Here is a 15,980-nt window from a genome sequence, read left to right as displayed (position 1 = left end):
GTTTTAAATTTACAATTTAAACAAATGTTAGTGATAACAACCCATACAAAAATCCTTTTAAAATATATAAAAGGAAATGAATGTTTTGTTTTATAAGCATAGAAACATTTTATTTAACCTTCATATTAACAAAAATCTTAAAATGTTTTTTTATTGTGACTTAATACGTTTTCCTTCATATAATTTCATAACAAATCCAAAAAGTACTCTACATATCTTAACATTCTAGAGACTTTTAAATTTTAAAGTGTTCTGTTCTACGCAATCGAACAATGGAAAATGTCGTAACAGTGTTCTTATCTTTTCCTACTGAGACGAGCCCCCTTTTTTCTTGACAATCAAAAGATTATATTAAGTGTACTAAACTTTAAAGGTACAGTTGCGCAAAAGAATTAAACAATGTGAAGAAATCTTGGAATAATTCAAGAATCACAAGTTGCTTGAACTTTGAAAAGTGAACAAAAAATTAATAATTTAAACCCATATATTATAGATTATAACAAAAGCTATGACTAGACCTTAGCTGGTAATACCTTTTGTATTTTCTAGCTAGACTAAGTAGGTGGTAATCTTAACAGGAGATAAGGGAGCAGAAACCCCACCAGACCCTGAAGATAAGAGGTCTATGCTGGCCCTCTTCTACCAGCCCCCTAAATTAAAAGTCGCCTAACATGCATTGAAAACGTGATCAATTGTGTGTATAGTGGAAAGAAATGTGCTATATCATCTACTTTAGTTACACCCCGGATAGAATTCGACCTAGTGGGAATGTCATTGCTGGGGCTTTTATAATCAATACTTTTCCTTATCGGATTGTTTGTCAATACTTGATTAAGAGAGGGGTAAAGTTTTAAATGAGGAAGAAAATATAGAGAGACAAACGTTTAACAATTATCCACTTAAGATATATAAAAATGTAATGACTTTTTCAAATTACTTTTTAATATTTTATGTTACATGTTTAATTATATAAAATCTACATTTATTCCTCATCGAACTTATTCAGCACACCGATCTGCTTGCGGATGGTATCCTCGATCTCGGCAAAGAGCAAGCTATCAGCATAAGATACATTCTTATTCTCCACTTCACCAGCGAGGATGGACTGACGCACAGCCTCAGCCTCGTATCTCATGGCCTCGGAGTTGGCATAGTTGGTCTGGTACTTGCCCTTGGGGGGCAGCCATTCCTTCTCCTGACCATCGATGTCGATCAGTTTGTTTGGCGACCAGAAGTCAATCAGCTAATGGGATAATTAAGAATATATATATATTAAATTCTGTTAAATCATGATTGATTAGATTAGACTTACGGTAACCTGTCCTTTGGTGCCCTTGATCACAGCAGTGTTGGACAGCTTTTCCTTGGAGGAGAAGCGCATGCGAGCGGTGCGTCCGCCACTGTAGGTCAACGTGGCACTCACATCATCGTCGATGCCCTCGGCATTAAGGGATCCCTTGGACTCGATCTTCTGGGGCTTCTCCTGGAAGGCCCACTGCGAGGCCTGAATGGTGTAGATACCGAGATCGTAAACCACTCCACCTCCGAGCTCGCGTTTCCTGGGTAAAGAATTAAAATTTATTGAGTTATATTTGTTTTAATATTTTGTAATACTCCTTTACTCACTGCAAACGATCCACATGCTCTAGGGGGAAGCCAAAGTTCACCTCCACATCCTTGATCTGTCCCAGCTGTCCACTAGCAATGAGCTCCTTGACACGCTGGTATGAGGGGAAGAAGCGAGACCACACCGCCTCCATGAAGAATCTCTTGTTGGCCTTCGCCGCCGCCAGGATGCCCTCTACTTGCTTCTTGTTCATGGCCAGAGGCTTCTCGCAGAGCACATGCTTGCCATTGTTCAGCATCAGCACGGCGACCTCGTAGTGCTGGGGGTTTAGGGTGCCAATATAGACAACATCTAGGATATAGAGTTAAGATTAATTAGTTTTTGTACCATTCTAAGTTTGAAAATCTTTATTTAAGTTAGTAGTATAGAAGTAGTTAATAGTATCCCAACATTTACTCACCCACATCACCGCTCTTGGCCAGCTCCTCGTAACTTCCGAGAGCCTTGGGGATGGAGTGCTTGGTGGCAAATTCCTGGGCACGATCCAGGGATCGGGCGGCAACAGCCTGGACCTTGTGATCAGTGGCGGGCAGGGTGCTCAGAGCGATGACAAAATCCTCGCTGATCTTGCCAGCTGAAGCAATTCCCCAACGGATCAGTTTCGACATGTTGCTGGTGGTTACTGGGACGGGCTGCGAATGAGTGAGGAGCCAAGTGGGTTGTTTATTAAATATGGGTGGGAACCAGAGCGGAGCATTCCCCTTATCAGCGAAGAGAAGGAGAGTATGCGAGAAGCTCTCTCCCTTTTGGTTCGAGTGTTTATCTTCCTCCAGCAATTGTTTGAAAGGAAATCGACCAAAAGTAATAATGGTACTATTTCACAATGTTATTGAGTTTGACCTTGTTTGAGCGTTACTTGAATTATTCTGGATGCCACCTGTATGGCAATCCAAAGTTATCAGTTGATCGAACAAGCCCTCTCCTCTCCTTTCTCTCTCTCTCTCGTTGACAATAATTCCCTCAATAAATCAAAAATTCTTGTCACGTTCGCACTACTGAACACAGATAAAAGATAATTGCAAATGAATATAATGCATAATTTTATTTATTATGGGAATCTTTCGTATAGGTAATATTTAATTAAAAGTGGTATTACTTATTTTACCATATTTATACATTTTTTTCGGTATATAACTCACTCATAATGGTAATGACTAGCAGGATTATGGTAATGATTAGCAAAGTTTTAAAATTTAACTAAATCTATTTTATTTTGTAATATCACAGACTTTGTTTTTCGTATCATTATAAATATAAACAGCTTCCACCATATTTTCTTCCATTGCAGTGATATATTAGATTACATTATCCCGATAACAATTTGTTTCATTGTTTGGCTTTGCCTTTCAGGTGGTAACAAGTGTTTCTACTATAAATTACTTAAGCACTTGTGCATTTCAATTTAATTTTACATGTGTAGCTTGATTTGCATTTAAAACGTACAATAACCTTGAGAATGTAATTAGCCGGTTAGTTTCTGATTTGTAATTTGTAATATTTACACGACCTATACTTCAGCCATTTTTGATTTTATAATTAACTCCCACGCTTTATTAATGAAGTATAACTGGAATTATATGCCTTACGTTCAACTTGTGGCAGAACTAAACGTTTGGATAAAACTTTCCACTGTGTTGTTTTTACGTGCGACAGTTCTATTTATAACTTTCTTTATAAACTATTCTTTGTACACCCAACAACGTAAAACGATTCGATTTCCTTATTTTGATTAAGCTTAGGGCTCTTGACGCTTTCGCTGGGTGCTTGGAATAAAAATGGCATTCTCAACGCTGCTGTGTGAATGATTTTTGAAAGCTCTATTTTGGCTTAGCTTTTTTCAAAAATATTTGGCGCTATTTTGATTAGAGATAAAAATAAAGGATTTCTCCTCCACAAAAGTTGCTTTTGTGGACATTTACATGTATGTAAACTGTTAAATTATAGTAAACTATATTCTAAGACCTACATAAATGTGACTTTTAGGAGGGAAATCTTCTTGTTATGATTTCTTTTCAAACATTTGTTGGTGGTATTTAGCATTTTCTTCTTCCATGCGGTTCATCGTTTGTTCCATGCGCTCCAAGACGCCCAGACGCCTTTGGCCTATGTCAGTTAAAGCCTTCCTTAACTTTTGCAGCTCCTTGTTACGTTCCTGTGAGGCTGCCAGCATTCTGGCCTCGAAGGCCGTCATTTCGTTCTTACCAGCAGATTCACGAGTAGGTGGAGGAGACAGATCATCATTGAGGGCTCCAGAATGTGACAGCGGGTCCATTTGTTGCTGCCAAGATTCATTCTCACGTTCGCCATTGACCTTTAGATATCCGCTCAAATATTCAGTTTCTTCATACTCTGCCTTAAACTCCTCAAAACTCTTTTCTGAAATTAAACATTTGTATGAAATGTTTTGTCTGACGCTCCTTTAAATTCTAAACTTTGACTTTACTTTTACTCTGGTACGCTGGATTACGTGGGTTTTCAGGTCTCCAGTTCTTGAGCATCTTGTTGAGCCTGTTAAAGTAAATCCAATTCGACACCGGCTCTTTGGCCTCCAATCTGAAATGGAGAAGTGTTAAGGGTCTATAGCTTCAGCTGTGGGAATCCGGGAATTTACCTATACTTCCTGGTTATGTTGTGCAGCTTGGTGCATACCGATTTCCACTCGATTCCAATAAAACCAGCATCGTCCAGCTTTTGCGCCATCATTTTGTAAATTTCAATATTCATTTTGCCGGAACCGGGCTCCAAATCGCTCAAGTTTTTCTCCCACATATCGAAAAGCATCAGTTCGTAATGTTGCGACCACGAAACTGGTGGTTTGCGTCCCATTGGGCTCACCTAAATTAGGTTTAGTTGATTATTTTTAAAAGCTTTTGAATTGCAAATATTGTTTACCTTTCAAACATTGGGAACAGCTGCTTGGTGATGAGACTTTATCGATATATTCTTGCTGTTAGGGATAAGACGTCAGCGATAATAAACGATGTAAATTATCGTGCCAAACATAGACACGAACCCGAGAATGGATACTCTTTTGGGCTTATCCAAGTTTTGCACCCAACGGTACAGTGGAGGCCAAGATTATGGGAAGATATATAATTGCTTTACTTACTTTTATTTAAAAACTATTATAAAATATAAACACAATAATAATCAAAAGTATACAATAAGAAACAAGTTAAAAGATAAATATTTTATGTATAGGCTTAAGGTTGCAACGCTATGAAGGTGTCTTTCCGACACTCTAAATCATATATATTCTTGATCCGGATAAACAACTGAGTTTTTTTAGCCAAGTCTGGAAGCAAAATATATTTCGATATTTTTCAAAATTTTATAAGGGGTTACATTTTTAAAATTGTCAAGAGTTGGGAAAAAATTTTAATGTTTTTTTAATTTTAAATTAAGTATGCAGATTAATTACCTGAATGAAAACTAACACTGCAAAGATTTCCGAATTAAAATTAATGTATTTTTTTACTTTGTTATGATATTCGAAAAAGCCTTTGATATATTAAAGAGGGTATATGAATGTTGGCTTCCCGAAGCGTTTTCTTTCTTGTTTTATTTAATTATTAAAATTAATTTTAAAACCCTTAACTTTATGTTTAATAAATAAATATCCAGGTAACCCTGTTTTTATGGTTTTAATTTGGCATTTATCATAACCATTTGGTATCGTTCCGATTGATCGCTCCCTCACACAGATACACACACATACACTCTTCGTTACTGGTCTTCAGATACAAGTATTTTCTTTCGCAGTTCTCCAGACCTACTCAAGTGTATCCAAACATAATATTGGGGCAGCATAATTGGCATATGGTTTTGGAAATACTCAGCTTACTTTTCAGTTTCCAGCTGGCGTTCGGTTCGGTTTACGAATCAATCTTCTTGCGTAACATTTTGTGCTAATTTTCTAATTTAAAACTGCATATTTATGCGCACACATTCACCCACAAATCAATTCATTCGTTCTCGTGCATAAATTAATAAGCCAAAATGTAATTTTGTTCTTTGTGTGTACATTGATATATAGAAATTATTATAAAAACGGGGACACAAAGCTAAAATCCCCGGGGTGAGGTGGAGTGTGGTGGCTTTGGCAGAGTCGCAGCTGTCATGGCGGCCACACAGCGGAAACGGAAACAAAACAGCATCCCAATGGGGTCAACGACGACGACCAGTTTCGGCCAGCAGTGTGTCACATGAAATATCCATCATAATAGCCAGGCCTTATCATCGGAGCCATGGTGAGATTATTTGCCATTTTGTTTGCTGGTTCCCCTAATTGATTTTATTTTTATTTCGTGTGTGCGTGTGTGTTCAATGCTCATGTCAAAAGTAGAAATAATAATCGTGCGGCGACTAATTAGCGTTCACAAATAATTGAATAACGATCCGCTGTGCCGCTCTTAAGCGTTTCCTCTAAACAGAAACTGGTTGCAGTTGCAGTTGCAGCTTTTCCATTTGATTTATGTGACCAGCGAAAATGGGAATAATAAATAATATTTTTTGGAAATCAGGACAGGGATATTCGGAAGTGGCATAGAGATTTGCGTAAATCATATTTGAATTTGATTAATAATGGGAAATATATTTTTGGAATTTCCAAGGATTTGCTGAATGGGAATTATTATTAGTTTTATTTATAGATGCTATATTTAAAATTTAAATTTAACTGACTTTTATTATATATTTAAATATTTTTCTTAAAAATAATGAAAGTTCATTCTTAAATATATTCTTTAGCATTTTTTTTGGTCTCATTTAAAAGTGAATTTAAGCTCCTGTGATATCTCTCTACACAAAAGAAATAACATACAATATTATTTATACATCCTAGGACTATATGCCTTAAATAAAAAATATCTGTAATATATCCAATGTTATTTCACATATGGCTCCAATTTCATTTCATATTTATGGCATATCATTTCTCAATTTTACACCGTTTAAACTCCCAAAAAAAAGAGGCAACCCTACATCTATGCGTATATATCAAAGAAATGCCAGTGAAATTGCAAAATTAATGTTTTTTTTTCGTGTAAATATAAGGCATGCATATTTCATGACAAAGCTTCAAAAATAACCAGAGCGAAAACTGGAGGGAAGATGGACTGAGAGCGAGCATTTAAGTTAATGGGTCGCGTCTTTATTTTTTGCGCTGTCTGCCCGTCATTGTATTAATGCATTATTTATATTTGTTTTTATACACTTTGTTATTATTCCTTTTATCATTAATATGAGCATATTAAAGAACATTAAATTATATGTATTTGGAGCAGGCGAACGACGCGCAGCATCGAATAATTTCGATTGGCGCCTGTGAATATGCAATGGAATTTGGGTTATAAAAAAAGAGAAGATATTTAAAGGGACCTAAAGCTTTTAATAAAAAATGTATTTATTAATTTTCATGTAAGTAAGAATGTGAAAATATATTTTTTAAGATACACTGAAAGCTTAAATTATTTTAATTTTGAAGTTAAAGAAAAAACAAAGTGAAGTTTAACTATAAAGAATAATAATAATAAGTATTAAGTTTTAGGATTTGTTATAAGCACTTAAGAGATTCTAATTCCTAAATATATTAAATGTATTAAATTCATTTAAAAATTTAACTTTTTGTCCGGGAATCTGAAATTTTGTAGATTTTTGCCATCACTTGATATTGATAGTTGATGGCTATTTTCTTTTTGTTGTCATGCGTGCTTATTGCACTGTTTGCTTATAATTCACAATGTTTCGCAATTGTTTTTATTTATTTCCTCTCGTTTTCGCCATTCGTTATGCTGTCAATTGTCAAATGGATATGCGCCTATGATGCAGAAAATGTGAAACAAAAGCAAAGAGAATCCCATTCGCCTTGCAATAACATTTATTTATTTACAATTTATACTTTATGCCATCGCAATTGTGTGCGCTTCCGGTTTTTGTATTTCTCGCTTTTTCCCGTCTCGGGTCAATTCGATTGTTTAAAGTGCAATTTTATGAAGCGTTAACGGGGAATTACATTTTGTACACGTAATCCAACCCATAACACCCACTAAGCCGTCGCCGTTCCACAACATATATATACATAGTTATTGTTGATTTGTAGATTTGACAATTTATTGGAGCAGCAGCAACTAAAAAATACTATTTCACGGGAAATTTGTTAAGCTTACAGCTGGTCAGTGGTGGAGTTAATTGGAAAATGTATATGCATACGAGAAAGAAAATGTAGTTTCTTTCACCGAACAATGTGTGTTTGCCACGCCCACATACACACATACAGACACACCCGTGCCCCACAATGGATTCTTTAGGAGATCTGATAATTTGCACATTTTATAGTTAGTTGGATCTGAACATTTCGGGACATTCGGTTTAATTGCTTTTTTCCCCTCCATTTTGCATAATTAGAATTTGATAAAATGTTTCAATGGCTTTTCTCCTAAAATGCAACATATTCCGCCTCCCCCCTCCATTCATGCCACGCCCATTGCATGCTGCCATGTTGCATGAACATGTGAAGGGGAGGAGTGTGTGTGCATGTGTGTGTGTGGTGACTTGCTGTGCAAATTCGATTTTAATAATTGGAATTTATCTCTGATCAAATTTCGTGGTTGCTGAAAATGTGTTCCATGCACAGAGAGAAAAATAGGGAGGGGGTTTATTAATGATTTGGTATTAAGATTTATTTTTTTAATGCTGTTAGGCAAGGATATTTATTATTTATTGCAAAGTATTCTAATTTCATTCAGATGCTTATAACGATGTGAAAGAGTCATTTCCGACCCTATAAAGCATATATATTCTTGATCAGAATCAACAGCCGAATCGATCTAGCCATGTCCGGTAAAATTTTAATATTTTCAAAATTTTATATAGGGTTACATCGTTTAAATTGTAATTAGCTTCATAAAAACTTGCATGGGACAGCTTTTCGAACTAAAATTAGTGCTTTTTTGGCTTAGTTATTCAAATGAGAATATTTAAAGCTTAGCTATATTAAATTTCCGATTCGATCCTAAAATTGAATTGCAAACTTCAAGGGTATTTAAACCTTGGCTGCCCTAAGGTAGTTTCCTTTTTTGTTTTCTCTTATATTTATATTTATTATTTATTTACTTAAATAAAGCATTTTTGTAGGTTACTAAATAGAGAGAAATATATCTAAAATATTTTACAATTTTCTATAATGAACTTCATTATAGTATTCATGAAATATCATAATAAATTCTTTTTGTATATAAAAATGTAATATCCCATAAATGTTATTTTTTTGTCTCTTTTTTTTTACATATTTTGGCACTATATTTTAAACAGAAGATTGATTAATTGAAGGTTTTGTAGATGACTAAAATTCGTAGCTGAATCTACTTGCTTGATATGGAAGTCTTTTACCAAATGGGTACTAGAGATAGCAGTGACTAATCCAAAAACAGCTTTTAATTCAAGCCAATAATTTTAAAATTTAATACAAAATTAAATTAAGAAATATTTTCCCATTAAACCGAACTTTTCCGTGTACTTTTCAACCCCACAATCTCCTCACTCCATTCATGCCCAGTAAATTAAATTGGTTTTTAATAGGCCAACGATGCGTTTTTGCCCCAAAAAACATCGATTGGCGTCGATTGATTTGGCAGTTAACAAACATTTCTGGCCTCAGCCTGTCCTTACAGAAAACAGAAAAAAACAACATCAAAAGTTCGCCAGGGAAATAATTCCCAGAATTTTCACATATTTGTAACCAGAAATGTCAGCGCCTTGGAGAAAATTGCCTGGCAAGTGGAGCTTAGCTGTCGAAGGAGCTGATCGCATTTTAAGCTGACACCCACACACACACACACACACACACACACACAAGTCATCTGCATTTCCCTGGCGCTGAGTTTTCCGCATCGAATTGCCTGGGAAATTGTATTGACACTCGTTCGTCCTGTCTGCTCAGCTCCTTCGGGTTTCCTTGGCTCGTCCTATCTGCCTCTTTATTTGCTGATGCGACAAATTGACAGGCGAAATGGGAATGGGTTGGCAGGCGAATTGTTAATAATCTTGGCATTTCTTATACATATATGGATTTCAGGCAGCAGAACATCTAGGCGTGTTTCTGTCGAAGTTATGGCAATGAATGCAATTAGTCGCAGATGTCAGAGAAATCTATTTAAAATGAAATTAAAATTTATGGAATAACAGAATTTAATCAAACGACAACATTACATGTTGCTTATATTTTTAATAGGGATTTCATTTCTTTGATTTTGTTAGGTGATTAATGTTGCTCCTTTCACACATTTACTTCACTCTCCTGGAAATACCTTTAAATAAATAAATTATATGCATGCCAGTTGAACGTTTTTATTAACACTTATATGTGACTGCGCTGTGTGGCTTTTATAAATTATGATTCAATTAATAAATTCTCGTTGCCAACTAATTTGAGGCCCCAAAAGAAGAACTCGTTTCCCTCGTCGGCCTGCCTTTTCTTTTGCATTTTTAAAACAAAATATGAAAAAGATGTTTATGTGCTGAAAATCCGCCAAAATCCGTGACAGCAACAATAAAGCTCGGTGGCGGCACCAAAATCTCGTGTGGTTGTTAACAAAAAAAAGCCTTCGCCTGGCGCGATGGTTGCATTTGTGGAAAGCCGGGGAAAACCCGGCCTCCTCTGAGCATTCATTTTTTATGTTTATTGTCGCTTATCGTAGGCGGGAGGCGGGAGGCAGGAGGCGTGTCATTAGAGTCTCGGCGCCAAGATGAAAAAGAGTAAACAGGGCTATGAAAAAACGTTAACAACTCTCTTGGGGGGCGACGAGAGCGTAACAAAACGCATTACACACACAATCTTTCAGCCAGTATCAGGGAGAGCGTGTGTGTGTGAGCAACTTTATTAGCCTTCTCCCTTGGCGGAGAGTGTGTCCTGGCGTGTGTTTCCCTCCCTTTGTCAAAGTTATGAAAACCATAGGGGACCTCCACCTGGCAGGACCTACTCCTACACCAGGCCCTCTCTCTGTGAAAGATAAAATTAGTCTGGGGCTTAGATTTCCACATACAGATATTTTACTCGCAATATTAGATTGCCAAAGGAACACATTTTTGGGTTGGTTTAAATAGCTTGATTCGGCTGAAATTTAAATTTAAAGAACTTTATAAATACAAAGACTAAATGCTCTGTATAAAAACGTCTTCTTACCAAAACTCTTTAAGTCTTTAAGAACAATAAAAGGTTATGTATAATCTCACTTTTCTCCCCTTAATACCTATCCGCTAAAATAATTTTAGCCTGCTTTTATTACCAATTTCTGCAACGCCTGCTGCTGCTGCTCCTTTACCTTTTCCCAAAACAGATTTTCAATTACCCAGCAACTCATTGGCGATGATAACTGCGGCTAAAGGTGGCGTTCCATGCCGTGGGTATGCATAATGCCCCAAGGTCCACATCCCCCTCTTCTGGCCAAGAGATATATTCGGGTCTAGAAGGGATTTTTCTTTAATATTTTTGCAAATGATTCCGGAAAATCTCGGAGCGTTGCTAGCACCTCGCTGGGGTCATTTAAATGCAGATTGCAATGAGCAGTCTGTCCACTTGAGAGCCTGGCATTTGCATAATGGCGGCGACACATTGCACCGGAACCGGAAACGGAAACCCGAAGCCGAAGTCAAGCCCCTTAGTATGGCAACAGCAGGGGCAAAGTGGCGAATCGTGGCAGTTGCAGGTGCTCGGTTCGTGTTTATGACTCCTTGAGATTTCCCGGGATGTCGTCGTAGCTGTCGTCGCTGTCGTTGCCAAGCGGAAGCATATCCTTGCATCTTCGCATCCTTGCAGCCGATGGCCATCGGGCATTTCAAGACGTCCGTTTCAGAAATGGAAGCTTCCCATTTGAATGCAACTGCCATAAATATTCACTGGACACACACACAACACACACATTATAATACCATCTTAAGGGTTGAAATAATGGCTATAAAAATTATTTTGAGAAGTCTTAAAATATGACTTTTTGTAGTGTAACAAAAAAATAAATATGTATTTATCCTGATAGCTTTAAAATACATGAGGAAATGACAGTAGGGACAGTATGTTTTTACCGAAATCTTTTAGAATTTAAATTGTATCTTAGCCAAGTCTTTAGTTATTTTTAATAAAATCCTTAAATACTCTTTTTACATGTTAACAATTTAATTTTCATTGTATAGTATGCACCAATATATTTTTTTTCGCTCTCTCCACGCAAAGTTCAATTTTGGAATTTTCCAAAAATATTTTTACCTTGCAATTGTACAATGGCCCTGTTACTCCCTATGCCTCTGTTGGTGGTATGTTTATGTTGCCACAATGTGAGGCACGCATAGAGCTCTTCGACCCCAACAACAAACACAACAAACATTCCCACACACACACACGGGAAGGTGCAGCTGTGACTTTGGGTGGGGCAATAAGGGCAGTTGCAGGCCGATCTGTGGGGAGGGGGGGAGGAAAGGCTGCCAGGGCCAGGGGGTGTCAACTGTTGTCAGTTGGGGAGTGGGGCAAAAAAGTGTCCAGAAGCAGCTGGGGCCACCTCATGAGCCACTTGTAAAAAATATTTCAGAATTGTTTATTTATTTTTTTTAAATATTTTAATATATTTTTATTAGATATATTATCAAAAGTCATTCCCCAATTTAATGTGATTTTAAGACTTAAAATATAATATAATAAATAATAATGAGAAGATAATTATAATACAAAGGTTTTTAAGTATTTTGAAAATTAAATTAATATTTTGGAATATTATATTAAAATTACACATTGCTTTTTTTTCTAGTTTTATAGATTTAAAAGCAACATTTAAATTATGAAACTGCAAAGAAGAAGTGTGTTATTTTTTAACAAAGTATCAATATGTAGAAAACCCTAATAAGTTGTAAAAATCCGAAATAAATTGTTGTCTTTTTCCTTAAAATAAAATCTTAAAAAAAATACTAAAGTGTACATATTTTTTTGCAGTGCTAAAATCGTTTCCAACTGAGCTTTTGTTGCTGGTGTGGCATAAATATCGTTGCGGTTGCACGTGAAAATTGCATTTGGCCAGCATTTGGCTGCTGCTCGGATAGTTCCACTCGAAGTGGAGTGCTTTTTGGGTGTGTGCAGAGTGTGGGTTGTAAGGTGTGTGTGGGTGGGTGTGCGAGCCCTTAACACGCTGTGCAAATTGTGGACTTAAATGTTTATAACGCACCACCAACCTTCAGCATCAGCTCCTTTCTCTCTCTAGCATTTTCGGCGTTTGTTTATTAAGCTTTTCTGGCGGGGGCGAAGGAAATAGAAAAAAAGGTGTTGAATGCCACTTGCTGGGGCTGCTTTTTATTGCCATCGCCCATGGCCCATCTAAGTGCAGCAGCTGTAAAATAAATATATATTTTTATTTTATCCCCAACCCTCCTACGAGTCGTTTCTTTAGCTTTTATTTGTTGTAGTTGGGGCGAGGATATAAATTAAACGCATTAGAGTAGGAAACCACAGCGATTTTCCTTTACTTTTTTGTGTTGGTTCCTCCTTCAGCATTAATTCGCTTTTTCCAACCGACAAAGGCACTTAATGCTGCCTCTCTATACTTCACTCCCTTTCGCTTCTCTAGCAATTGAAGCGTATACAAAATTTAAATAAGAAACAAATCGAAGTAATGGCCAAGTCCCACTCCTCTCTCTTCACCGATTTTCCTAGGTAGCAAATACCAAATGCTCAAACGCTGTAAAAGGCATCGAGAACAAAAAAAAAAAAAAAGGACGAGGACGAGAATCCTGCCTGATGCTCTTCACATAATGAAAAAATAAAGGAAACCGAAAATCCATTGAAATGAAATTCATTGAAGCATTTTTTCGGGGGGTATGGCAAAAAATAAAAGGTAAAGCGAATTAATGACACGATACTGTTGCTTATCAAACACGTTTTCACCTGCCGACAATATCATTGAAATGTAATTTAAAAGTTATGGCAAAAAAAACTGTGTGAATTTAATAAAAAGTTGTTAAAGAAATAACAGGAAAAATATATGCCAATATTACATGTTAATACAACTAAAAAAATTGTGTTATTATAGGTTAAAGAGGTTTTTATAAATGTATTTAAGGGTGGTTAAAAATTTTATAAAAATATGTAATTGCTTGCCATAAGAAATGTAAGAAAATAATTGAAAGAAAATTAACAGAAATTTAAATAAAAATAATTAAGAAAAAGTAAGTACAAAAAATGGGGTAATGAAAATTACAAATAAATAATTTTATATTATTTAATGTATTGTGTACATAAAAAAATATACCTACATATATCGCAGGTTATTTATTAAAAGGCCTTTTAAATCTTAAGCTTTCACAAGGTTTATGATGATAATAACTAAATATGCATACTATTTCTGTAATCTAAAAAGCTTTAAATGATTTTTGTAATATTTTGAAATATATCCGTATTGCGATAACATTAATTACACCATTTAATTCTGCTGAAATTAATATCACAATTAATTTTATTATATTTACCAAAGTTCCAATAAATATTAAGCACTGCCACCTTATCCATAGGATCAAAACTATTTACTTTTATTACATTTGTTGTAAACCAATAACCAATGGCTATTTAATATATAAAAAACGCTACTGCATCAGGGGGATATAAACCGACATTAATTTCATTTTGGATCGAAGTGATTCGATATCGTTGATAGCCCACGAGAGTCATTCGCTTGGCTTCCATTTAAGCGGAGAAAGAGCTTAGGGCCAAGCTCTTAAATGGAATGACTAACCATCTTAATCACATCACACACACACACACACACACACACACACATATATATAAAGAGGGGAAAACCCTGAAGGATACGAGCAGCTGCTGGCGGATCCTGGCATTTCGGCAGCTGTCAGTTGTTTGCCACTAAAACGCTTACAGCCAGCCAGCAAATAAAGTGGGAGTACGCGAAAAATGTGGAAATTTTATATAATCAAATGGCCGCCAAAAAAAAAAAACGTTTTTGTGGCCACCAAGGACGGATGGACGGGGAAACTTCTTACTCCATCTCTATCCAATGGCTCTATGGCTTTTCCGGCTCTTCAGACCCACCGACCATTGTGTTTGCCTTCGTTTTGTCTTGCACTTTGCATACAAAGTACCATTAACTACTGGCATCAGTTTTTCACACAACAGCAGTAGCGGCAGCACTTGATGGTTGGCGGTTTTTCCACAGATTTTCTTTGCTTTTCCTGGCCAGTTAAGTGAAAGGCAAGTTGGGCAAGCCAAGTGCCAAGTGATTTGACCAGGAGAACTCCATTTGGTTTAAATGGGATTTTGGTTTAATGTTTACCTGATTTTTTTCTTTATAGAAATTTTATTATAGTTTAAGCTTTTATAGCTCTTTGGAATCGACAATTAGTAACTTCAATTAGACACTCAAATATTGTCAAAGTTATGATCAAAACTCACATGTTGTTAGTGAAATCGGTTAATAATTTTAATCAAATATAATTTGCAGTCATCATTTTAAATAATTTTCCATATCTTTAAAGGCCTCTTAAATATTTTAGATTGCGTCTACTATTCTGTGAAGTAATGATCTGATTTTTGCTGAGGCATCCGTAGTTGTTAAAGCCGCTGCTGTCGTCTGGCCCGTTTTGTTGTGGAAGAAACAAAAGTATACGACTAAAGCCACGATTATCAATAATCCGACGACAGAAAAGATTAAAGTGCACAGCAATTTAAATCCCAACTTGCAGCAGCTGCAAAAGGCGACAGGAAACACTTTCTTTTTTTGGCCATCAGTCTTAGGACATTTAAACTCACCAACAGAGACAACTTCCAAGTAGTCTTAAGCACATTTTTTTTGTCTAACCGATTTTAACTTTATGTGTAAATTTTTGTACAAAACTTTGTTTTTTTTTAAAAGAGAATTATGACTGAAAACGCATTGGGATACTTGGCCATATGCTCGGGGGTAAAATGACATCAATTTCGGATTATTACTTTCACAAAACAATTCGAATACTTTGGCCATAAAAGTGATAACCACACCGCTACGCTCCTTTAGCATATTTTGGCTTTCAAGCAAATTATATTTTATGCTATTTTCTTACGAAAATTCCCTCTTTTATTGCCCAAAAGTACGGGAACTTCGATTAGCTTAAGCCAGGCATAAGGGTTGGCTTTTTACACTCACTGCCACTTTGAATTGTCGTCCAGGGCCGCCAGAAAATTTACAGAAATAAAATAAAATGGAAAGAAAGAAAAAAAAGAAAGGAAAACCTTCTCGAAGCAAAGAGAAATGTTCTTTCTGGCCGCATAATCGAAATGTATTTTGGCTTTTTATTGCATTGCCAAAGGTAAGTCTCTTTTGGCCAAGAC

At 36.1% G+C, this 15,980-nt stretch overlaps 3 protein-coding genes across 6 annotated transcripts; all 3 read right to left on the bottom strand.

Annotated features, from left to right (window-relative positions):
- Positions 1–920: 920 nt before the first annotated feature.
- Positions 921–3,370, bottom strand: LOC110187287 (trans-1,2-dihydrobenzene-1,2-diol dehydrogenase). Of its 4 annotated transcripts, none has more exons than XM_020956677.2 (5): positions 3,214–3,370; positions 2,028–2,259; positions 1,627–1,918; positions 1,313–1,559; positions 921–1,243 (listed from the first exon to the last, which is right to left on the bottom strand). In XM_020956677.2, exons 2-5 carry the CDS (start codon positions 2,233–2,235, stop codon positions 983–985), a joined length of 1,008 nt encoding a protein of 335 aa, XP_020812336.2. In that variant the 5' UTR covers positions 2,236–2,259; positions 3,214–3,370; the 3' UTR covers positions 921–982. The 4 variants fall into 4 exon arrangements, with proteins under 4 accessions (XP_020812336.2, XP_086688732.1, XP_086688733.1 ...); XM_086832606.1 differs by having other exon boundaries at positions 3,071–3,349; XM_086832607.1 differs by having other exon boundaries at positions 3,077–3,340.
- Positions 3,265–5,405, bottom strand: LOC110187289 (uncharacterized). The gene is made up of 4 exons (XM_020956678.2): positions 4,520–5,405; positions 4,239–4,462; positions 4,071–4,180; positions 3,265–4,003 (listed from the first exon to the last, which is right to left on the bottom strand). Exons 2-4 carry the CDS (start codon positions 4,451–4,453, stop codon positions 3,627–3,629), a joined length of 702 nt encoding a protein of 233 aa, XP_020812337.2. The 5' UTR covers positions 4,454–4,462; positions 4,520–5,405; the 3' UTR covers positions 3,265–3,626.
- Positions 5,406–15,068: 9,663 nt separating this feature from the next.
- Positions 15,069–15,582, bottom strand: LOC110187328 (uncharacterized). Its single transcript, XM_020956716.2, has 2 exons — positions 15,423–15,582; positions 15,069–15,358 (listed from the first exon to the last, which is right to left on the bottom strand). Exons 1-2 carry the CDS (start codon positions 15,455–15,457, stop codon positions 15,163–15,165), a joined length of 231 nt encoding a protein of 76 aa, XP_020812375.1. The 5' UTR covers positions 15,458–15,582; the 3' UTR covers positions 15,069–15,162.
- Between the last annotated feature and the right edge of the window lie 398 nt (positions 15,583–15,980).

The sequence above is a fragment of the Drosophila serrata genome, unplaced genomic scaffold, assembly GCF_035046125.1.
Source record: "Drosophila serrata isolate PLE 108 unplaced genomic scaffold, ASM3504612v1 contig_249, whole genome shotgun sequence".
NCBI classification, from domain to species: Eukaryota; Metazoa; Arthropoda; class Insecta; order Diptera; family Drosophilidae; genus Drosophila; species Drosophila serrata.
The sequence above is the reverse complement of the archived record's forward strand: the minus strand, read 5'-3'. Positions and strand labels throughout refer to the sequence as shown.